Source organism: Salmo salar, chromosome ssa04 (genome assembly GCF_905237065.1).
Source record: "Salmo salar chromosome ssa04, Ssal_v3.1, whole genome shotgun sequence".
NCBI lineage: Eukaryota > Metazoa > Chordata > Actinopteri > Salmoniformes > Salmonidae > Salmo > Salmo salar.
Window position 1 is genome coordinate 23,969,382 of NC_059445.1, and position 24,611 is coordinate 23,993,992.

The 24,611-nt window shown below is 44.2% G+C and overlaps 1 protein-coding gene and 1 non-coding gene across 2 annotated transcripts; both read right to left on the reverse strand.

The window, feature by feature from the left end:
- Positions 1–48: 48 nt before the first annotated feature.
- Positions 49–9,416, reverse strand: LOC123742559 (GATA zinc finger domain-containing protein 14-like). Its single transcript, XM_045717627.1, has 7 exons — positions 9,280–9,416; positions 8,829–9,131; positions 7,768–7,950; positions 949–1,955; positions 755–819; positions 432–577; positions 49–255 (listed from the first exon to the last, which is right to left on the reverse strand). Exons 1-4 carry the CDS (start codon positions 9,414–9,416, stop codon positions 1,073–1,075), a joined length of 1,506 nt encoding a protein of 501 aa, XP_045573583.1. The 3' UTR covers positions 49–255; positions 432–577; positions 755–819; positions 949–1,072.
- Positions 9,417–23,348: 13,932 nt separating this feature from the next.
- On the reverse strand, positions 23,349–23,422 carry trnaa-cgc (transfer RNA alanine (anticodon CGC)). Its single transcript has one exon. It is a non-coding gene; the product is annotated as a tRNA-Ala (tRNA).
- Between the last annotated feature and the right edge of the window lie 1,189 nt (positions 23,423–24,611).

A 24,611-nucleotide genomic window follows, 5' to 3' on the forward strand; every position in this document is an offset into this window, starting at 1 on the left:
TGGTTGTTGTGGGAACATCTGTGGTTGTTGTGGGAGCAGCTGTGGTTGTTGTGGGAGAAGCTGTGGTTGTTGTGGGAACATCTGTTGTTGTTTCGGGAGCATCTGTGGTTGTTGTTGGCATGGCTGTATTTGTTGTAGCAGCAGCCGTTGTTGTCGTAGCAGCAGGGGTAGTTGTTGTGGGGGAGGCTGTGGTTGTTGTTGGAGCAGCTGTCGTTGTGTTGGTAGTCGTAGTAGCAGTCATGTTATTCTGGAGTTCTGTGTAAAAAAATATTTGATTACGACCATTAAAATGCTTTACAATATCTGAAAAACGTGCTGTACTAAATTTGTTTGGCAACCCAATACCAAAGTCCTGGACAACTCAGACAACTACACTACACCCCATAAAGTGTTTGAATTGTATTATGTGTTGTGTTTAGATAAGTCCTTACCAGCTTTGATACTGCCAGTGATAACATCTAAGAAGACTGTGAGCGTGTTGATGGACGTCTTGAGGGAGTCCTCTACATTTGTAACGTTAGGGACCACAGACTGGCTTGTGAAGATCAAGTTGGTTGTCACACCCACAGAACCAGACCTAAATATCAAAGAACAGAATTGATGTGAAATGCAATAAAAGTTATTATTGTTGTTAGTAGTAGTATTAGTATCATTACTATTGTTAAAGAATGGTTTACATGTGACTAATAAACTTTGTCTACCTGCAAAATAAGTCAGTTGTAGAAATGTGGACCAAAAAGAAAACTGAACATACCAGAAACTGATGATGATGCATCTGAGGAAGATTACAGGATATATACTTTTGTATCCTCGATTCAACTGTAGAAAAATATCAGTGCACACAATAAGCATTAAAAGGACAAGAAAAAATGTAAATATAACTCACAATCAAGTTTTGTTTTAAATGTACATTAAATATTCGTGCTGATGTCAATTATCAACATTTACCTCAGTTGTGAGATTTGATGCCAAATTAAGGTACTCATTGGACTGTTGATTATTGTAGGCTTCCAAAAATGTACTATTCAGCCGGAAATGCAGAATAAGTACACCTTCATTTGCTGTAGGAGGGTCAGTGGAAACACTGGTTGGGGCAACAGTAGTTGTTGGAGCAACAGGTGTTGTTGTTGTAGCAGAGGCTGTGGTTATTGTTGGTACAGCTGTAGTTATCATTGGTGAAGCTGAGGTTGTTGTGTAAAAAGCTGTGGTTGTTGTGGCGGCAGCTGTGGTTGTTGTAGTAGTTGTATGAACAGCTGTGGATGATGTGGGGACAACTGCTGTTGTCGTTACAGCATCTGTGGTTGATTTGGGGGAAGCTGTGGTTGTTGTGGGGCTGGCTGTGGTTGTTGGAGCTGCGGCTGTGGTTGTCGTTGTAGATGTGGTTGTTACAGGAACATCTGTGGTTGTGGGGATGGCTTTGGTTGTTGTAGCTGCAGCTGTTGTTGTAGTAGCAGCTGTGGTTGTTGTGAGTACAGCTGTGGTTGTTGTAGGGGAAGCTGTTGTGGTTCTGGGAGCTGCTGTAGTTGTCAACATTTTTTGGATTGTTGTGGGTGCATCTCTGGTTGTTGTATCCGCAGCTGTTGTTGTAGTAGCAGCAACTGTGGTTGTTGTGGGGAAAGCTGTGGTTGTTGTTGGAGCAGATGTGGTTGTTGAAGAGGAAGCTGTTGTGGTTGTTGGAGCAGCTGTAGTTGTTGTGAGAAAATATGTGGTTGTTGTGGGTGCATCTGTGGTTGTTGTGGGTGCATCTGTGGTTGTTGTGGGAGCAGCTGTTGTTGTAGTAGCAGCAACTGTGGTTTTTGTGGGGAAAGCTGTGGTTGTTGTTGGAGCAGCTGTGGTTGTTGAAGAGGAAGCTGTTGTGGTTGTTGGAGCAGCTGTAGTTGTTGAAGAGGAAGCTGTTGTGGTTGTTGGAGCAGCTGCAGTTGTTGTTAGAAAATATGTGGTTGTTGTGGGTGCATCTGTGGTTGTTGTGGGTTCATCTTTGGTTGTTGTGGGAGCAGCTGTTGTTGTAGTAGCAGCAACTGTGGTTGTTGTGGGGAAAGCTGTGGTTGTTGTTGGAGCAGATGTGGTTGTTGAAGAGGAAACTGTTGTGGTTGTTGGAGCAGCTGTAGTTGTTGTGAGAAAATATGTGGTTGTTGTGGGTGCATCTGTGGTTGTTCTGGGTTCATCTGTGGTTGTTGTGGGTGCATCTGTGGTTGTTGTGGGAACAGCTGTGGCTGTTGTGGGATTAGCTGTGGTTGTTGTGGGAGCAGATGTGGTTGTTGTGAGAGCAGCTGTGGTTGTTGTGAGAGCAGCTGTGGTTGTTGTGAGAGCAGCTGGGGTTGTTGTGGGAGCAGCTGGGGATGTTGTGAGAGCAGATGTGATTGTTGTGGTATCAGCTGTGGTTGTTGTGGGAGAAGCATTGGTTGTTGTTGGAGCCAATGCTGTTGTTGTGGCTGCAGAATGGGTTGTTGTTGGAGCCACTGTGGTGGTTGAGGGAGCATCTTCAGTTGTTGTGGGAGCATCTGTGGTTGTTGTGGGTGCATCTGTGGTTGTTGTGGGTGCATCTGTGGTTGTTGTGGGTGCAGCTGTGGTTGTTGTTGGAGCAGCTGTGGTTGTTGTGGGAGAAGCTGTGGTTGTTGTGGGAACAACAGTGGTTGTTGTGTGTGCAATTGTGGTTGTTGTTGGAGCAGCTGTGGTTGTTGTTGGAGCAGCTGTGGTTGTTGTTGGAGCAGCTGTGGTTGTTGTTGGAACATCTGTGGTTGTTGTGGTAGCAGCTGTGGTTGTTAAGGGTGCATCTGTGGTTGTTGTGGGAGCAGCTGTGGTTGTTGTGGGAGCAGCTGTGGTTGTTGTTGGAGCAGATGTGGTTGTTGTGGGAGAAGCTATGGTTGTTGTGGGAGCAACCGTGATTGTTGTGGGAGCAGCTGTGGTTGTTGTGGGTGCAATTGTGGTTGTTGTTGGAGCAGCTGTGGTTGTTGTTTGAGCAGCTGTGGTTGTTGTTGGCACATCTGTGGTTATTGTGGGAGCAGCTGTGGTGGTTGAGGGAGCATCTTCAGTTGTTGTGGGTGCATCTGTGGTTGTTGTGGGAGATTCTGTGGTTGCTGTCGGAGCAGCTGTGGTTGTTGTGGGAGAAGCTGTGGTTGTTGCGGGAACATCTGTGGTTGTTGTGGGAGCAGCTGTGGTTGTTGTGGGTGCATCTGAGGTTGTTGTTGGAGCCACTGTGTTTGTTGTTGGAGCCAATGTTGTTGTTGTTGCTTCAGATGTGGTTGTTGTTGGAGCCACTGTGGTGGATGTGGGAGCATCGTCGGTTGTTGTGGGAGTAGCTGTGGTTGTTGTGGGTGGATCTGTGGTTGTTGTTGGAGCAGCTGTGGTTGTTGTGGGAGAAGCTGTGGTTGTTGTGGGAGCAACCGTAGTTGTTGTGGGAGCAGCTGTGGTTGTTGTGGGTGCAATTGTGGTTGTTGTTGGACCAGCTGTGGTTGTTGTTGGAGCAGCTGTGGTTGTTGTGGGTGCATCGGTGGTTGTTGTGGGAGATTCTGTGGTTGTTGTCGAAGAAGCTGTAGTTGTTGTGGGAGAAGCTGTGGTTGTTGTGGGAACATCTGTGGTTGTTGTGGGAGCAGCTGTGGTTGTTGTTGGAGCAGCTGTGGTTGTTGTTGGAGCAGCTGTGGTTGTTGTTGGAGCAGCTGTGGTTGTTGTTGGAACATCTGTGGTTGTTGTGGTAGCAGCTGTGGTTGTTAAGGGTGCATCTGTGGTTGTTGTGGGAGCAGCTGTTGTTGTAGTAGCAGCAACTGTGGTTTTTGTGGGGAAAGCTGTGGTTGTTGTTGGAGCAGCTGTGGTTGTTGAAGAGGAAGCTGTTGTGGTTGTTGGAGCAGCTGTAGTTGTTGAAGAGGAAGCTGTTGTGGTTGTTGGAGCAGCTCTAGTTGTTGTTAGAAAATATGTGGTTGTTGTGGGTGCATCTGTGGTTGTTGTGGGTTCATCTTTGGTTGTTGTGGGAGCAGCTGTTGTTGTAGTAGCAGCAACTGTGGTTGTTGTGGGGAAAGCTGTGGTTGTTGTTGGAGCAGATGTGGTTGTTGAAGAGGAAGCTGTTGTGGTTGTTGGAGCAGCTGTAGTTGTTGAAGAGGAAGCTGTTGTGGTTGTTGGAGCAGCTGTAGTTGTTGTTAGAAAATATGTGGTTGTTTTGGGTGCATCTGTGGTTGTTGTGGGTTCATCTGTGGTTGTTGTGGGAGCAGCTGTTGTTGTAGTAGCAGCAACTGTGGTTGTTGTGGGGAAAGCTGTGGTTGTTGTTGGAGCATATGTGGTTGTTGAAGAGGAAGCTGTTGTGGTTGTTGGAGCAGCTGTATTTGCTGTTAGAAAATATTTGGTTGTTGTGGGTGCATCTGTGGTTGTTGTGGGTTCATCTGTGGTTGTTGTGGGAGCATCTGTGGTTGTTGTGGGAGCAGCTGTTGTAGTAGCAGCAACTGTGGTTGTTGTGGGGAAAGCTGTTGTGGTTGTTGGAGCAGCTGTAGTTGTTGAAGAGGAAGCTGTTGTGGTTGTTGGAGCAGCTGTATTTGCTGTTAGAAAATATTTGGTTGTTGTGGGTGCATCTGTGGTTGTTGTGGGAGCAGCTGTTGTAGTAGTAGCAGCAATTCTGGTTGTTGTGGGGAAAGCTGTGGTTGTTGTTGGAGCAGATGTGGTTGTTGAAGAGGAAGCTGTTGTGGTTGTTGGAGCAGCTGTAGTTGTTGTGAGAAAATATGTGGGTTTTTTGGGTTCATTTGTGGTTGTTGTGGGTTCATCTGTGGTTGTTGTGGGTGCGTCTGTGGTTGTTGTGGGAGCAGCTGTTGTTGTAGTAGCAGCAACTGTGGTTGTTGTGGGGAAAGCTGTGGTTGTTGTTGGAGCAGCTGTTGTTGTTGAAGAGGAAGCTGTTGTGGTTGTTGGAGCAGCTGTAGTTGTTGTTAGAAAATATGTGGTTGTTGTGGGTGCATCTGTGGTTGTTGTCGGAGCAGCTGTTGTTGTAGTAGCAGCAACTGTTGTTGTTGTGGGGAAAGCTGTGGTTGTTGTTGGAGCAGCTGTGGTTGTTGAAGAGGAAGCTGTTGTGGTTGTTGGAGCAGCTGTAGTTGTTGTTAGAAAATATGTGGTTGTTGTGGGTGCATCTGTGGTTGTTGTGGGAGCAGCTGTTGTTGTAGTAGCAGCAACTGTTGTTGTTGTGGGGAAAGCTGTGGTTGTTGTTGGAGCAGCTGTGGTTGTTGAAGAGGAAGCTGTTGTGGTTGTTGGAGCAGCTGTAGTTGTTGTTAGAAAATATGTGGTTGTTGTGGGTGCATCTGTGGTTGATGTGGTTTTATCTGTGGTTGATGTGGTTTTATCTGTGGTTGTTGTGGGAGCATCTGTGGTTGTTGTGGGAGCAGCTGTGGTTGTAGTAGCAGCAACTGTGGTTGTTCTGGGGAAAGCTGTGGTTGTTGTTGGAGCAGCTGTGGTTGTTGAAGAGGAAGCTGTTGTGGTTGTTGGAGCAGCTGTAGTTGTTAATGAGGAAGCTGTTGTGGTTGTTGGAGCAGCTGAAGTTGTTGTTAGAAAATATGTGGTTGTTGTGGATGCATCTGTGGTTGTTGTGGGTTCATCTGTGGTTGTTGTGGGTGCATCATTGGTTGTTGTGGGAGCAGCTGTTGATGTAGTAGCAGGAACTGTGGTTGTTGTGGGGAAAGCTGTGGTTGTTTTTGGAGCAGCTGTGGTTGTTGAAGAGGAAGATGTTGTGGTTGTTAGAAAGTCTGTGGTTGTTGTGGGTGCATCTGTGGTTGTTGTGGGTGCATCTGTGGTTGTTGTGGGTGCATCTGTGGTTGTTGTGGGAGCAGCTGTTGTTGTTGTGGGTGCATCTGTGGTTGTTGTTGGAGCCACTGTGTTTGTTGTTGGAGCCAATGTTGTTGTTGTTGCTTCAGATGTGGTTGTTGTTGGAGCCACTGTGGTGGATGTGGGAGCATCGTCGGTTGTTGTGGGAGTAGCTGTGGTTGTTGTGGGTGGATCTGTGGTTGTTGTTGGAGCAGCTGTGGTTGTTGTGGGAGAAGCTGTGGTTGTTGTGGAAGCAGACTGTAGTTGTTGTGGGAGCAGCTGTGGTTGTTGTGGGTGCAATTGTGGTTGTTGTTGGACCAGCTGTGGTTGTTGTTGGAGCAGCTGTGGTTGTTGTGGGTGCATCTGTGGTTGTTGTGGGAGATTCTGTGGTTGTTGTCGAAGAAGCTGTAGTTGTTGTGGGAGAAGCTGTGGTTGTTGTGGGAACATCTGTGGTTGTTGTGGGAGCAGCTGTGGTTGTTGTTGGAGCAGCTGTGGTTGTTGTTGGAGCAGCTGTGGTTGTTGTTGGAGCAGCTGTGGTTGTTGTTGGAACATCTGTGGTTGTTGTGGTAGCAGCTGTGGTTGTTAAGGGTGCATCTGTGGTTGTTGTGGGAGCAGCTGTGGTTGTTGTGGGAGCAGCTGTGGTTGTTGTTGGAGCAGATGTGGTTGTTGTGGGAGCAACCGTGGTTGTTGTGGGAGCAGCTTTGGTTGTTGTGGGTGCAATTGTGGTTGTTGTTGGAGCAGCTGTGGTTGTTGTTTGAGCAGCTGTGGTTGTTGTTGGCACATCTGTGGTTATTGTGGGAGCAGCTGTGGTTGTTGTGGGTGCATCTGTGGTTGTTGTGGGAGATTCTGTGGTTGCTGTCGGAGCAGCTGTGGTTGTTGTGGGAGAAGCTGTGGTTGTTGCGGGAACATCTGTGGTTGTTGTGGGAGCAGCTGTGGTTGTTGTGGGTGCATCTGTGGTTGTTGTTGGAGCCACTGTGTTTGTTGTTGGAGCCACTGTTGTTGTTGTTGCTTCAGATGTGGTTGTTGTTGGAGCCACTGTGGTGGATGTGGGAGCATCGTCGGTTGTTGTGGGAGTAGCTGTGGTTGTTGTGGGTGGATCTGTGGTTGTTGTTGGAGCAGCTGTGGTTGTTGTGGGAGAAGCTGTGGTTGTTGTGGGAGCAACCGTAGTTGTTGTGGGAGCAGCTGTGATTGTTGTGGGTGCAATTGTGGTTGTTGTTGGACCAGCTGTGGTTGTTGTTGGAGCAGCTGTGGTTGTTGTGGGTGCATCTGTGGTTGTTGTGGGAGATTCTGTGGTTGTTGTCGAAGAAGCTGTAGTTGTGGGAGAAGCTGTGGTTGTTGTGGGAACATCTGTGGTTGTTGTGGGAGCAGCTGTGGTTGTTGTGGGAGTAGCTGTGGTTGTTGTGGGAACATCTGTTGTTGTTTCTGGAGCATCTGTGGTTGTTGTTGGCATGGCTGTATTTGTTGTAGCAGCAGCCGTTGTTGTCGTAGCAGCAACTGTAGTTGTTGTGGGGAAAGCTGTGGTTGTTGTTGGAGCAGCTGTGGTTGTTGAAGAGGAAGCTGTTGTGGTTGTTGGAGCAGCTGTAGTTGTTGTGAGTAAATATGTGGTTGTTGTGGGTGCATCTGTGGTTGTTGTGGGTGAATCTGTGGTTGTTGTGGGTGCATCTGTGGTTGTTGTGGGAGCAGCTGTTGTTGTAGTAGCAGCAACTGTTGTTGTTGTGGGGAAAGCTGTGGTTGTTGTTGGAGCAGCTGTGGTTGTTGAAGAGGAAGCTGTTGTGGTTGTTGGAGCAGCTGTAGTTGTTGTTAGAAAATATGTGGTTGTTGTGGTTTTATCTGTGGTTGTTGTGGGGACAACTGTGGTTGTTGTGGGGACAACTGTGGTTGTTGTGGGGACAGCGGTGGTTGTTGGTTTTGTGGCTGTGGTTGTCGGAGCTACGGCTGTGGTTGTCGTTGATGCCGACGTGGTTGTTTTGATTGCAGCTGTGATTGTTGTAGTTGTACTTTTCGGAGCCACAGCTGTAGATGTCATTGGTGTGGCTGTGGTTGTTGTTGGAACATCTGCTGTTGTTTCGAGAGCAGCTGTGGTTGTTGTTGGCATGGCTGTGTTTGTTGTTGCAGCAGCCGTTGTTGTCGTAGCAGCAGGGGTAGTTGTTGTGGGGGAGGCTGTGGTTGTTGTTGGAGCAGCTGTCGTTGTGTTGGTAGTCGTAGTAGCAGTCGTGTTATTCTGGAGTTCTGTGTAAAAGAATATTTGATTACGACCATTAAAATGCTTTACAATATCTGAAAAACGTGCTGTACTAAATTTGTTTGGCAACCCAATACCAAAGTCCTGGACAACTCAGACAACTACTCTACGCCCCATAAAGTGTTTGAATTGTATTATGTGTTGTGTTTAGATAAGTCCTTACCAGCTTTGATACTGCCAGTGATAACATCTAAGAAGACTGTGAGCGTGTTGATGGACGTCTTGAGGGAGTCCTCTACATTTGTAACGTTAGGGACCACAGACTGGCTTGTGAAGATCAAGTTGGTTGTCACACCCACAGAACCAGACCTAAATATCAAAGAACAGAATTGATGTGAAATGCAATAAAAGTTATTATTGTTGTTAGTAGTAGTATTAGTACCATTACTATTGTTAAAGAATGGTTTACATGTGACTAATAAACTTTGTCTACCTGCAAAATAAGTCAGTTGTAGAAATGTGGACCAAAAAGAAAACTGAACATACCAGAAACTGATGATGATGCATCTGAGGAAGATTACAGGATATATACTTTTGTATCCTCGATTTAACTGTAGAAAAATATCAGTGCACACAATAAGCATTAAAAGGACAAGAAAAATTATAAATATAACTCACAATCAAGTTTTGTTTTAAATGTACATTAAATATTCGTGCTGATGTCAATTATCAACATTTACCTCAGTTATGAGATTTGATGCCAAATTAAGGTACTCATTGGACTGTGGATTATTGTAGGCTTCCAAAAATGTACTATTCAGCCGGAAATGCAGAATAAGTACACCTTCATTTGCTGTAGGAGGGTCAGTGAAAACACTGGTTGGGGCAACAGTAGTTGTTGGAGCAACAGGTGTTGTTGTTGTAGCAGAGGCTGTAGTTATTGTTGGTACAGCTGTAGTTATCATTGGTGAAGCTGAGGTTGTTGTGTAAAAAGCTGTGGTTGTTTTGGGGGTAGCTATGGTAGTTGTATGAACAGCTGTGGATGATGTGGGGACAACTGTTGTTGTCGTTACAGCATCTGTAGTTGATTTGGGGGAAGCTGTGGTTGTTGTGGGGCTGGCTGTGGTTGTCAGAGCTGCGGCTGTGGTTGTCGTTGTAGATGTGGTTGTTACAGGAACATCTGTGGTTGTGGGGATGGCATTGGTTGTTGTAGGAACAGCTGTTGTTGTTGTTGTTAGGACTTTGGATGTTTTTGTAGCCACAGTTTTAGTTGTCGTAGCAGAAGCAGCTGTGGTTGTTGTGGGAGCAGCTGTTGTTTTTGTGTGGACGACTGTTGTTGTTTGTTTTTGGCATGGTGTCGGGTGTTGTTGCCTGTGCTGTTGTTGATGTTCTTGCAGATGATGTTGTTGTTTGTGCAGCTGTGGTTGTTGTGGTTGCAGCTGTGGGTTTTGTACCCACAACTCATTTTGTTGTGTCTGCTGCGTGGTTGTTGTGGGAACAGCTGTGGTTGTTGTTGATTGTGCTGACTCAGTTGCCACGATTGCTGTTGCCGTAAGTACTGTTGATGGAATGGAAATTATTATTGTTGTTTCACATTTCATCATGCCAAGCACATTTAAGGGGAAATTTGAAGTGGCATTCCTATATCTGAGAGACATACCAATGATCAGTAAGCAAAATATTACGTTTTTACACATATTTAACCCCTTTTTTTGGCACTAAACTACTTCCTTACATATTTTCATAATTTGTTTAAACTTGTACCGGGCTGCCTTCAAAACAACTGACGTACGTGTTCGTGAGAGACTCACCTTTACATCGAGGGGTCAATAGTTTGTAGGCCAAACCATTCGAACACTACAGAGTATTCTTTTATTTTTATGTATCATTGTCTTTAGCTCTGCCACTTTTCACCGCAGATGCGGAAGGCAGATATGGGCGGAATGTGGTCGATTGAGACGCAGACCATCCAAAAATACATCTCTAGCTTAAACAGACTGATTTGTACAGGGATTTATTTTATTATGCGAGTTACATTTCCGAAAATTAACCCAAGTGGGTTTTAATACGTATCTGAGCTATTGCCATTCAAGCAGGTAGAAATACAGCTGGTATGTCAAGTTATTTTTATAATTTCTGCCTGCTGTATTTCTTACATCTGGCATTGTCACGACTTCCTCCGAAGTCGGTCCCTCTCCTTGTTCGACGTCACCGGTCTTCTAGTCATCGCCAATCCACCTTTCATTTTCCATAGTTTTTGTCTTGTCTTCCCACACACCTGGTTTCAATTCCATCAATTACATGTTGTGTATTTAACCCTTTGTTCCCCCCATGTCCTTGTCCGGTATTGTAAGTGCTTGTGCACGTTATGTCTGGTGTGCGTCGGGTTATGTGCCCATTTATTGATTGTTCTGTTTTCCAGTGGGTTTTTATTATTAAACTGCGCAGTTGGAAACACAGTTTTTGCTCTCCTGTGTCTGACCTCTCTGCCGCCAGTATGCACCCCTTACAGAATATCGTACCAAACTTATGGAGTCAGCAGGAGCAGGTACCCCAGGTATAGGGGCGGAGGAGCGCGTCCGGGAGCACGCAGCAATGCTCCACCATCTTGGCACCGCCATGGACCGCGTTGTCCAGATAATGGACCGCTGGGAGAGACAGGGAGTTCTCCCAGCACCTCTACCAGCACAGCCGGGGTCTCCACTACGCGCCCCTCGTTCTCCTGGTCCCAGTGGGATTCGTCTCTCCCTTCCCCGGGAATACAATGGGACGGCTGCGAACTGCCAGGGGTTCCTCTTGCAGCTGGACTTGTACCTGGCAACCGTCCACCCGGCTCCTTCGGGCCATGAGAGGGTGTCCACTCTCGTCTCGTGCCTACCGGGAAAGCCCTGGAGTGGGCTAACGCTGTGTGGAGAGAGGGAGATATGGCGTTGGACTAGTTTGAGGAGTTCACCCGCCGCTTCCAGGAAGTGTTCGACCACCCGCCCGAGGGTAGAGCGGCGGGTGAACGCCTATTCCATCTTACGCAGGGGACGAGGAGCACCCAGGAGTTCGCCCTGGAGTTTCGGACCCTGGCTGCCGGCGCGGGATGGAACGACAGGGCCCTGATCGACCATTATCGCTGCAGTCTGCGTGAGGACATCCGTCAGGAGTTGGCCTGCAGAGACACCACCCTCACGTTCGACCATCCGGCTGGATAACCTGCTGGCTGCCCGCGGATGTTCAGATCGGGGTCTGTTGGTTCCATCCCCCCGCACCCCCTCTCCGAACCCATGGAGCTGGGACGGGTGGTGCGCAGGGAGACCGGAGGGAGTTCCAGCTCGTGCACCATCTGTGGCCGCAGAGGTCACACTGCCGGTCGGTGCCGGGTTGGTTCCTCTGGGTATCGAGGCAGCAGGCAGGGCACTCTGGCGTCACCCCAGGTGAGCCAGCACCATTCTCACCCAGAGCCCTCTGTCGCACATATGTTTGTGTATGTCACTTTTTCTGAGTTTACCCCACATTCCCAGCATAAGGCGCTCGTCGATTCAGGCGCAGCTTGGAATTTTATAGATAGATCGTTTACCCATAGTTTAGGGATCCCCATTGTTCCCGTGGCTGTGCCTTTCCCCGTTCACGCCTTAGATGGTCGACCATTAGGGTGAGGGTTGATCAGGGAGGCCACCGCTCCTCTGGGCATGGTGACGCAGGGGGGTCACAAGGAGAGAATTAGTCTCTTCCTTATTGACTCTCCTGCATTTCCCGTGGTGCTAGGCCTACCCTGGTTAGTTTGTCATGACCCCACTGTTTCTTGGCCACAGATGGCTCTCACGGGGTGCTCGCGAGAGTGCTCGGGGAGGTGTTTAGGGGTTTCCGTTGGTGCTACTACAGTGGAGAGTCCAGACCAGGTCTCCACCATGCGCATTCCCCCTGAATATGCCGATTTGGCTCTCGCTTTCTCCAAAAAGAAAGCGACTCAATTACCATCCCATTGATGGGGCGATTGCGCGATAAATCTCCTGGTAGACGCTGCACTTCCCAGGACTCACGTGTATCCCCTCTCACAGGCGGAGAGGGAGGATATGGAAACATATGTGTCTCCGAATCCCTGCGTCAGGGGTACATTCGGTCATCCACTTCACCTGCCTCCTTGAGCTTCTTTTTTGTGAAGAAGAAGAAAGAAGATCTGCGCCCATGTATTGACTATTGGGGTCTGAACCAGATCACTGTGAGGTATAGTTACCCGCTACAGCTCATAGCCACAGCGATTGAGTCAATGCACGGGGCGCTCTTCTTCACCAAACTAGATCTCAGGAGCGCTTACAACCTGGTGCGTATCCGGGAGGGAGACGAGTGGAAGACGGCTTTCAGTACCACCTCAAGGCACTATGAGTACCTCTTCATGCCGTACGGGTTGATGAATGCGCCATCAGTCTTCTAGGCCATTGTATACGAGATTTTCAGGGACCTGCACGGGCAGGGTGTAGTGGTGTATATTGATGACATTCTGATATACTCCGCCGCACGCGCCGAGCATGTGTCCCTGGGGCGCAGGGTGCTTGGTCGCCTGTTGGAGCATGACCTGTACGTCAAGGCTGAGAAGTGCCTGTTCTTCCAGCAGTCCGTCTCCTTCCTAGGGTACCGCATTTCCACCTCAGGGGTGGAGATGGAGCCGTGCGTAATTGGCCAACTCCCACCACGGTAAAGGAGGTGCAGCAGTTCTTAGGGTTTGCCAACTACTACTGTAGGTTTATCCGGGGTTTTGGTCAGGTAGCGGCTCCCATTACCTCACTGCTGAAGGGGGGCCCGGTGCGTTTGCAGTGGTCGGCTGAGGCGGACAGGGCTATTAACTCAAACTCAAATAAATTAACTCAAACTCGAGAGCGAATCATTTGGGGAGTTGCTGCTGTTTGCGAACGATATTGTGTTAGGCAGAACAACCACAGCTGCTCCTATAAGCAGACTTATTGGCTTCTAATCCACAAATTGGCATATGCTCTGTACCAAATCACAAAATGTTTATTCCTAGCAATTATTTTTATGCCTATCAGTCAAAAATGTACACTGTTTGAAGAACATTTTTATAATTCTCAGTCACAATTGACAGACCCAATAAGCCCACTATGAAGAAAGACGAGGGGAAAATCTCTCCTCGCCTCCTTATCAAAAACCTATTTGATGAGAAGGTCAGCAGAGGTCCCTCCCCTGGGACCTTCTCATCCAATGTCTTTGGAGATGGAGGTGAGAAGAGAGGATGCAAAGAATAAAGGAAATGCAATTGAGATTCTCCCAAGTTGTAACATTTGTATGCGTTCGGGTCTTGTGTCCCAGGCAATAACTTTGGCTCTGCCCGCAAAGGGTATAGAAAAGGGAATCTCTATCAATCCACTTATTTTAGTTCTGTGTTAAATGGCATAAATATAATATTGTAATATAACCATGTTCTCTATATATAACCGATTTGATGCCTGATGTGTGATGTGCTGAACCAGAAAGTCAAATTTCAAAATAAATAACTTTTACCACTTGTTTAAAGGAATGTAGCCAAGGTGGTGAAATGATGATTCAATGCAATAATTGCATGCCCCATGCCACAGGCAAGTTTGTGTGCCCCATGCCACAGGCAAGTTTGGTTGGTCCGTATCTAGTGTGGGTGGGAACATTATCACTGTTTCTGCTTGCTTCTTCTCCACTGCAATGTATTTCTGGATTATAGGACTGGAAAGATTTCGTGCACACGTTAGCTAGTTAGACAGCCACCCATGCGTTGTTGAAATGTTCTGCTAATTATTGGCTAGTAGTAGCCGATAACGACGAGGCAAACATAATTAGCATCTCTATTTTATTTGAGATTAACTAAGAAGAGGACTTTTGTCAACTGTCTTGCATGTCATGTATAGCTAGCTAGATATAGCTCGCTTGAGGCAAGGCAGAAGCAGAGGCACTTTTCATCATAAATCACAAATACTGTTGAGAAAATGACATCACCACTTTGTGTGCAATTAAAAAACCTGAGCCAGCTAGATGTCATCGATAACCGATCAGGTTTGAATAACCTAAACATGTGTTTTACGGTTGGGACGGACTTCACACCAAAGTGAGTGAGTGACTCAAGCGCGAGCTGTTGAGAATTTTTAACATGCCAACATTCAAGCAACCTAAAGCCAGAAGTTAGCTAGCTAACTATTTCCAAGTACAGGTATTCATTTGACAACCCATATAAGGAATCTAGCAAACCAGCTAGATATCTAGCCTGCAATACTTTTTGCCATGTTTGTCAATGCCTAATGCTAGCTAGCTATCCAGTTCCAACCTGCCTGGCTGCCCACCCAACCAGCTAGCAATGTGCAACTAGCTAGCTACATCTTTCTAGTACAGAAGTGACATTCTTGAAGTCAACATTGTATATTAGTAGTGCTGTAGCAAAGGATGAATTATCCTGCCAGTTAAGACTGCATGAATATGTTTTAAACCTAAAACTGTAGCATCATAATGTTAATAAAAAAAATATGATACGGTTTTGCCAGCATTCTGAAGCAATCTATACCTTTTGTGGTCATTTCTAAGGGTAACAATGGACCAAATGTCATTTATTACACAAGCTTGTCTTCCTCCATGGTGAACAAGAGCCTTGTTGAATATTGATTCATTTTACTTTTTAGTTCATGGTTTTCCTGCGTGCTCTGGGCATTACTAAATAAAATGAATGAAATTAGTAGAAAGATGTGTTCTTTTGACTGAAAGAGTTAAAAAACCAGAGTCAGTGAAAATAAACTAACTTCCAATCAATACTTTTACAACCATATTTCATGTAACTCTATGTAGTTTTACATTCTTTGAGACATTAGCAGAATTGTTTTAAAACCACAAAAATGACCGAAATGACTGGGCTATGCAAATACTGACATCCAGAGATAAATAAAAGTGGCCTTGTCTTCAATGCAACCAATACTAAAATAAAGAGCTGTACAATTTGTATGTCTCCCTACCTTTAGGCTCCTTTTCCTTTTTGCCCATGTGATCCAGAATAAAGTCTGGCATAGAACCACAGTGTCACACACTGCCTTAGCTTATTTTGAATCTGCTCCCAAAAACGGACACATGACATTTCATAAACTTGAGTGGGCAGGCAGTCAAAGAAGCTGAACCAGCTAGGCTAACTTGGAGAACAAACATTACACTTTAACACATCCTTGATAAAGTTTGTTTTACATCTTACCTTAGAAATTGGTCCTTTCAAAGTATACATGGTATAATTCCATGATAGGCGATGCATTCTATTTCACTACTATCATGTTGTAACGCCCTGGCCATAGAGAGGGGTTTTTGTTCTTTATTTTGGTTAGGCCAGGGTGTTACATTGGGTGGGCGTTCTATGTTATTTTTCTAGGTTTTTTGTATTTCTTTGTTTTGGGCCATGTGTGGCTCCCAATCAGGCACAGCTGTAGTTCATTGTTGTTGATTGGGAGTCACACATAAGGAGCATGTTTTTCCTTTGGGTTTTGTGGGTAATTGTTTCTGTTAGTGTTTGCACCTGACAGGACTGTTGGCTGTCAGTTTTCTTGTTTTTGTATAGTGTTCACGTTGTTCTATTAAAACACTAATGATGAACACATCCTCCGCTGCGTATTGGTCCACCTTTTCTGACGATGACTTCTCTGTTTCATCTGACGACGAAGACAGCCGTTACACATGTACACTGATGATTAGTCAGCTGGCTACAGTGGTTTACGTTTCAGTGGATGCATGTGCAACAATGATGGGGCTTGAGCCAGGAGCCATTGCCATTTAGCGTTAACCATGTTACTTGCTATTCATCCCAGTTCATGTGCACTCTCTGCAGTTTGAGTCTTTGGCAATGCAATCATTTGTGGCACACAATATATAGCTTTTTTGTGCCACTGATTATCAGATCATCTTTGGCATGACTAGGTTTGGAAAATTATGGTAACTTCCCAAAAATGTCCAAGTTTTCCAGAAATCTTGGTCAGAGAATTCCACATTTCTTGGTTATTTCCTCCTAATTCCGGGAATCTTCCAACCGGGATATCTGTTAAACCTTGGAATTTGGTTTATATTACCAGAATTTTCAATCCTAGGTTTGACTATGTGGAGCGGACACATTTTAGCTCAGTTTTTTATCTCGGTGCTGAAGCCGCAGTAGCCAGGTCTTGGACTCATCAACCCAAAATCAACCCATTCATTGTCAACTAACTCCTACGCCCATTTTTTTAAGATTCAATGCAGCTGTTTTTATCTCACTACCAAAATCATGTCTGGGTAACCATTAAGTATCTTACTGTGATTGTATTAAATTAAAATGGTCAAAAAGAAAAAGAGCTTTTTAGCAAAGAGCAATTTCTCAAGCAACATTTTTTGCCCGGACTGTCATTAAGTGGTTTGAGTGGGGTGGGAAAACGGAAAATTAGCTGTTATTGGAGAGGTTTGGATATATTCGTATTGTTCCATTATCTAATTAACCACATGGTGACATCACCATGGATGGCCAAAACTACATCCCACCGGAACATTCTCAAATTTCAAGTGGCTTTTCAAACCGCTCTTACACCAAAAAGGCGTTGTCATAATTTTCACAGTTTCACAGTATTGTTCCAACCTCATAGTGTGGAAATATATACTGCTCAAAAAGATAAAGGGAACACTTAAACAACACATCCTAGATCTGAATGAAAGAAATAATCTTATTAAAAATACTTTTTTCTTTACATAGTTGAATGTGCTGACAACAAAATCACACAAAAATAATCAATGGAAATCCAATTTATCAACCCATGGAGGTCTGGATTTGGAGTCACACTCAAAATTAAAGTGGAAAACCACACTACAGGCTGATCCAACTTTGATGTAATGTCCTTAAAACAAGTCAAAATGAGGCTCAGTAGTGTGTGTGGCCTCCACGTGCCTGTATGATCTCCCTACAACGCCTGGGCATGCTCCTGATGAGGTGGCAGATGGTCTCCTAAGGGATCTCCTCCCAGACCTGGACTAAAGCATCCGCCAACTCCTGGACAGTCTGTGGTGCAATGTGGCGTTGGTGGATGGAGCGAGACATGATGTCCCAGATGTGCTCAATTGGATTCAGGTCTGGGGAACGGGCGGGCCAGTCCATAGCATCAATGCCTTCCTCTTGCAGGAACTGCTGACACACAACCGCACCAGCATATGGTCTCACAAGGGGTCTGAGGATCTCATCTCGGTACCTAATGGCAGTCAGGCTACCTCTGGCGAGCACATGGAGGGCTGTGCGGCCCCCCAAAGAAATGCCACCCCACACCATGACTGACCCACCGCCAAACCGGTCATGCTGGAGGATGTTGCAGGCAGCAGAACGTTCTCCACGGCGTCTCCAGACTCTGTCACGTCTGTCACATGTGCTCAGTGTGAACCTGCTTTCATCTGTGAAGAGCACAGGGCGCCAGCGGCGAATTTGCCAATCTTGGTGTTCTCTGGCAAATGCCAAACGTCCTGCACGGTGTTGGGCTGTAAGCACAACCCCCACCTGTGGACGTCGGGCCCTCATACCACCCTCATTTGTGGCCTGCTGGAGGTCATTTTGCAGGGCTCTGGCAGTGCTTCTCCTGCTCCTCCTTGCACAAAGGCGGAGGTAGCGGTCCTGCTGCTGGGTTGTTGCCCTCCTACAGCCTCCTCCATGTCTCCTGATGTACTGGCCTGTCTCCTGGTAGCGCCTCCATGCTCTGGACACTATGGTGACAAACACAGCAAACCTTCTTGCCACAGCTGAGCTGCACTACCATGAGCTGCACTACCTGAGCCACTTGTGTGGGTTGTAGACTCCGTCTCATGCTACCACTAGAGTGAAAGCACCGCCAGCATTCAAAAGTGACCAAAACATCAGCCAGGAAGCATAGGAACTGAGAAGTGGTCTGTGGTCCCCACCTGCAGAACCACTCCTTTATTGGGGGTGTCTTGCTAATTGCCTATAATTTCCACCTGTTGTCTATTCCATTTGCACAACAGCATGTGAAATGTATTGTCAATCGGTGTTGCTTCCTAAGTGGACAGTTTGATTTCACAGAAGTGTGATTGACTTGGAGTTACATTGTGTTGTTTAAGTGTTCCCTTTATTTTTTTGAGCAGTGTATATAAAACACAGGAAAATCACATTGTGGACTGCACTGGGATTTTAACAATTTCACAATCTCCATATAATTGTTTTACACATTGTTTAAGACATATTCTCATATGAACCTCAGGAACTAAGTAATCATACAGAAGTTTAATGCACCACTCTTGAAACTATGGAGCTAAACCCCAAAGTTTTCGAGCATGTTCTGCTCTCATTTCTTACCTGTTAGACATAGCAGTGTAGTGCTCATCTTGATTTTGGCTATATTTCCACCACCTAAGAGAGAAGGATGATATCAGGTTTTCTACTGTACACATAACTGTTGGAACTATATTTTGATATTCTGCCTCATACAATATATGTACATTTTGGCATGTAGATTTGTTTACACTCTTACCCGAATGGTTTTCGATAATCTGAGTCACATTTTCCTTCCATATCTCACATACAGTCATGACTGCAATCATTTGCACCCTTGATAAAGACTACATTTTTTTTAAAGATTATATAATAATAATACAAATATAATTGCTTAGAGAATTTTTTTGGTTAAAGAAGTAATAATTTTTCTCTCAAATAGATAAGGGTTAGAAATGATTGGCACAACATTTTTCAATTCTCCGGCACCCTCCCCTTGGGAGGATAATGGCACTGAGACTTTATCAAAAATGGTTTTTAACATTGGAGAACACATTGGGAGGAATCTTAGACCATTCCTCCATACAGAATATTTCCAGATCATTGATGTCCTTCGTCTGCGCTTTGACTTGCCTAGTTAAATAAAGGTTAAATAAAAAAAATATAAACAAATGATGGACTGCCCTCTTCAGTTGAAACCAAAGGTTTTCAATGTGGTTCAAGTCCGGAGACTCAGAAGGCCATTGCAAAATATTTACCCTTACAGAAAAACCACGTGATTTCACATTCATGTAGTCACGTTTTCACGTGTACACACTGGTCACAGACATCAGTTCAACGTCTAGTTTTGATTTACATTTGGTTGAGTTGTCAACTAACGTAACATCAATATAACATCAACAAAAATATCAACATATCATTGGATTTAGGTTAAAAGTTAAAAGAAGAAATACCCTTAATTTTATAACTTTTTGCAAATCCAATCAGTTTTGCATGTTGATTCAACGTCATCACATAGATTTGGGGAGTTGAAATGGCGTGGAAACAACGTTGATTCAACAATTTTTTTCTCCAGTGGGTAGTTTTATGTTAATTTACATGTTGTCATATGTTATCACATTATCTTCACTTAAGATCTGTGGCGGATAAATCAGAATTAGTTGGGTAACATAGATAATTAACCTGTTGGGGCTAGGGGGCAGTATTTTCACGGCCGGATAAAAAACGTTACTAAATTTACTAAATTACTCACGATAAACGTTCACAAAAAGCATAACAATTATTTTAAGAATTATAGATACAGAACTCCTCTATGCACTCGATATGTCCGATTTTAAAATAGCTTTTCGGTGAAAGCACATTTTGCAATATTCTCAGTAGATAGCCCGGCATCACAGGGCTAGCTATTTAGACACCCAGCAAGTTTAGCACTCATCAGATTTACTATAAGAAAAATGTTATTACCTTTGCTGTCTTCGTCAGAATGCACTCCCAGGACTTCTACTTCAATAACAAATGTTGGTTTGGTCCTAAATAATCCATCGTTATATCCAAACAGCTGCGTTTTGTTTGTGCGTTCAAGACACTATCCGAAAGGGTAAATAAGGGTTACGAGCATGGCGCAATTCGTGACAAAAAAATTCTAAATATTCCATTACCGTACTTCGAAGCATGTCAACCGCTGTTTAAAATCCATTTTTATGCAATTTTTCTCGTAAAAAAGCGATAATATTCCGACCGGGAATCTGCATTTAGGTAAACAGACGAAAAAAAATAAAGCATTCGGTCGACTCGGGCACGCGCCTAAGCCCACAGTACTCTGAGCGGCCACTTGCCAAACGCGATAAAGTGTTTCAGCCAGAGCCTGCCTCGATATCGTTCAGCTTTTTCCCGGGCTCTGAGAGCCTATGGGAGCCGTAGGAAGTGTCACGTTAGAGCAAAGATCCTAAATCTTCAATGAAAACAGCCTAGATGAAACACATCTTGTCAGACAGGCCACTTCCTGCATGGAATCTTCTCAGGTTTTGGCCGGCCATATGAGTTCTGTTATACTCACAGACACCATTCAAACAGTTTTAGAAACTTTAGGGTGTTTTCTATCCAAAGCCAATAATTATATGCATATTCTAGTTACTGGGCAGGAGTAGTAACCAGATTAAATCGGGTACGTTTTTTATCCGGCTGTGTCAATACTGCCCCCTAGCCCTAACAGGTTAACCTTTGTGAACTGTTCCTAAGATCTGTGGTTCGTCATTTATGTTGAAGGGTTGCATCTTGGCTATAAAAGCTCTTTGTACTTTTGTGTAGTCACTTTTTCAAATGGTTCATCAGAGATAACGCATCATTGAAAGTCAAAGTGCTTTTGCAAAAGCTCTTAATTATTAAAGATGTAGTTTAAGTATAACTCAGACTGGTGTGTGAAGTTCGTAACTCTCCTCATTTGGTAATGCAGAAATTAGCCACCACAGATCACGTGATCACATGAAAACGTGTTTTTGGAACAGTGGTGGGTGGGTTTTGTGTCAAAAGAAAAATGCAAAGAACCACATACCTACTGTACAATATAGAGGCAGATCTTTGATGTTCTGAAGCTATTTTGCTTCCGCTAGTCCTGGGGTCCTTGTTAACCTCTCTGGGCCAGTGGGACGTTTGCGCCCCACCCTAGTCAACAGCCAATGGAATCGCGTGGCGCGAAATACAAATACCTCAAAAATGCTATAACTTCAATTTTTCAAACATATGACTATTTTACACTATTTGAAAGATAAGACTCTCGTTAATCTAACCACGTTGTCTGATTTCAAAAAGGCTTTACAGCGAAAGCAAAACATTAGATTTTGTGAGGAGAGTACCCTGCCAAAAATAATCACACAGCCATTTTCAAAGCAAGCACATATGTCACAAAAACCAAAACCACAGCTAAATGCAGCACTAACCTTTGATGATCTTCATCAGATGACACTCCTAGGACATTATGTTATACAATACATGCATGTTTTGTTCAATCAAGTTCATATTTATATCAAAAAACAGCTTTTTACATTAGCATGTGATGTTCAGAACTAGCATACCCACCGAAAACTTCCGGTGAATTTACTAAATTACTCATGATAAACATTGACAAAATACACAACAATTATTTTAAGAATTATAGATACAGAACTCCTTTACGCAAACGCTATGTCAGATTTTAAAATAGCTTTTCGGCGAAAGCACATTTTGCAATATTCTGAGTACATAGCTCGGCCATCACAGGCTAGCTAATTTGACATCACCAAGTTTGGGGCAACCTAAACTCAGAATTACTATTCGAACAATTTGATTACCTTTGCTGTTCTTCGTCAGAAGGCACTCCCAGGACTTCTACTTCAACAACAAATGTTGTTTTGGTTCGAAATAATCCATAGTTATATCCAAATACCTCCATTTTGTTTGTGCGTTCAGGTCACTATCTGAAGGGTAACGCACGAGCGCATTTCGTGACAAAAAAATTCAAAATATTCCATTACCATACTTAGAAGCATGTCAAACGCTGTTTAAAATCATTTTTTATGCCATTTTTCTCGTAAAATAGCGATAATATTCCAACCGGACAACGTTGTATTCATTCAAAGACTGAAAGAAAAAAATGGAGAAGTCTCATGAACGCGCATCTCAGTCTTACTGTCCCCAGGCAGGCCACTTACAAACTCTGCTCCTGTACTTTGCCCAGAGACAGGAGATACGTCATTCCGCTTTCTGAATGCTTTAGAGAGCCAATGGAAGCCTTAGAAAGTGTCACATAACAGCACAGATGCTGTAATGTTGATAGAGATGCAACAGAAGGACAACAAATTGTCAGACAGGGCACTTCCTGCATGGAATATTCTCAGGTTCTGGCCTGCCATATGAGTTCTGTTATACTCACAGACACCATTCAAAAAGTTTTTGAAACTTTAGAGTGTTTTCTATCCAAAGCTACTAATTATATGCATATTCTCGTTTCTGGGCAAGAGTAGTAACCAGTTTAAATCGGGTACGTTTTTTATCCGGCCGTGAAAATACTGCCCCCTAGCCCCAACAGGTTATTAAGGTCAATGGAAACATGAACTTTACCCAGTACCAGGACATTTTAGCCAAAAACACGGTGTCCTCTGCCAGGAAGTTGAAACTTGGCTGCAAGTGGATCTTCCAAGACAATTACCCAAAGTACACATTAAAATCCCCAAAGAAATGGTTAATTGACCACAAAATTACAACATTTGCAATGGCCATCTCAGTCTCCAGATTGGAACCCCATTTAAAACCTGTGGTTTGAATTGAAGAGGGTAGTCCATAAGAGCAGACGAAGGAGTTCAAGGATCTGGAAAGATTATGCATGGAGGAATGGTAAAAGATCCCTCCCATTGTGATTTCCAAACTCATAAAACATTTTAGAAAAAGACTCAATGCTGTTATTCTCGCAAGGGGAGGGTGACAAAGTATTGAAAACAGGGCCAATAATTGTTATTCATTCATTTTGTAGAAGAAAAAAAATTACTTCTTAAACAAAATCTCTTTCTCTGAGCAATTGTTTTAGTCTAAAATAATATAATGTTTTGGGCATACAATATAGCTCAGTATTTTTACTATTTATTTCATACAGTCTTTTTGCTAATCTTTATCATAGGTGCCAATAATTGTTTGTGACATTATTTAGAAACTATGCTGGCATATTGTGTTATGATTTGTGTGTATGTGTTATTTTCATATAACTGAGATGTAAAAGGGCATTCAGTTGCTATAAATTAATGATATGTTAACTTAAATTAACTAATTAATGCCTCATGAGTTTAGTTCAACTGTCATACCCCATCAGAATTCAACATGTAAGTTTGTTTTACTGTTTGTAAACAAAATAAATGTAAACAAACACTATATAGCCTCAAAACATGGTTAAAACTAGAATATCATGGATGTTTAGTGCATAGCTCTGTCTACAAATTTGAGCAAGGTTACATTTCTCCAGCCCCATCCCTCAGCTTTTCACCTGAACAGAGGTGGGAAACTTTGTTATTGTTCAAACATACACAGAACATGGTTGCCATGTTCTCAGAATATTACATTTTACATTTTAGTAATTTAGCAGAGGCTCTTATCCAGAGCGACTTACAGTAGTGAATGCATACATTTCATACATTTTTTCTCCGTACTGGTCCCCCGTGGGAATGGAACCCACAACCCTAGCGTTGCGAACACCATGCTCTACCAACTGAGCCAGACGGGACCATTAATTAATATATAATATATAATATATTAATTTTCAAGACATGTTTCATGGGACGTTTCAAGAACATTTCCGTGTATCAGTTGTCAGGACGTCGCCTGATGGTCCAAAAGAAACGTTCGCTCCCCCAAAAAGAATGTTTCAGTACACATCAGGCGTTTTTACTGCAGTCAAACCAATCAAGGCTCTGATTGGTGAACGACTGATCCATTCACAGCTCTTTTTGTCTGTCTGCAAGGTTAGGGACACACACACACACACAGTGCTTTTAACATACAGGGTTTTTATTTACATATTTGACAAACATTATAACATTGTGTATGTTCATTTATAAAGTAATTATTGTTCAACATGTCTTTACCTGGTTTCGGAACTCACAACATCATGGTTCACAGTATTCAGATCTACCTGCTACGCCACCATTTCTTTCAGTCTTCAGGTCATTTGACTATTCTCTCATCATTGATTTGATTGACTTTTTTTCAACAATGAGGGCTTTCTGTATAGTTGTTGTCACGTCTGCTACTGCTCCTCCACTCCGGCGTATGAGGTCGCCAGACTAATAACCACCGGTCCTGGGATTCATCATTACGCACAACTGGCACTCATCATTACACACACCTGTGAATCACCTGGACTCCATTACCTTCATCATTTCCACCCATTTATATGTCACTCTCCCATGTTCACTCACCAGTTGATATTGTTATTGTATTGGCGTACTGCCTGATGTTAGTGTCGTGTTCTTGGTGTTCTTGGTTTTGTTGTTTTATTAAAACGTTTCACCTGCTTCTGACTCACCACCCCATCATTACAGAATACCAACTCCAAATATGGAAGCAGCAGGACAACCGGACATCTCCCAGACAGTCAATGAACAAGGTGACCTTCCTCGTCAACACCTTGCTCAGCTGGCTCAACTGGGGACGGGCATGGAAGATGTTCTCCGCAGTCTACAACGTGTCAACAGTGGAGGATATTCTAGAGCCAGTCTACCCAACGAGTCAGCACACCAGCCCATTCAGCAATCCGGTCAGCAATGCCCGTCAGGTCAGCGATGCCCGTCTGTCCCTCCAAGAGAAATATGACGGGACACCACCCAAATGCCGTGGCTTCTTCCTTTGGTGCTCCCTCTACATCAGATGGGAGCTCCCACCACTGAGAGGTCTAAGGTTGCCATGGTTATTTCT

Excerpts from the sequence above, each read along its gene's own strand:
- LOC123742559 (XM_045717627.1), bottom strand. The coding sequence starts at position 9,416 with ATGAGTTGTGGGTACAAAACCCACAGCTGCAACCACAACAACCACAGC. Across the intron at positions 7,951-8,828 it reads AACTACTGTTGCCCCAACCA|CTGCTCCAACAACAACCACA; the intron begins GTGTTTTCACTG and ends ACACAACGACAG. Across the intron at positions 1,956-7,767 it reads TACAGCTGTGGCTCCGAAAA|ATGCACCCACAACAACCACA; the intron begins GTACAACTACAA and ends CAACAACCACAG.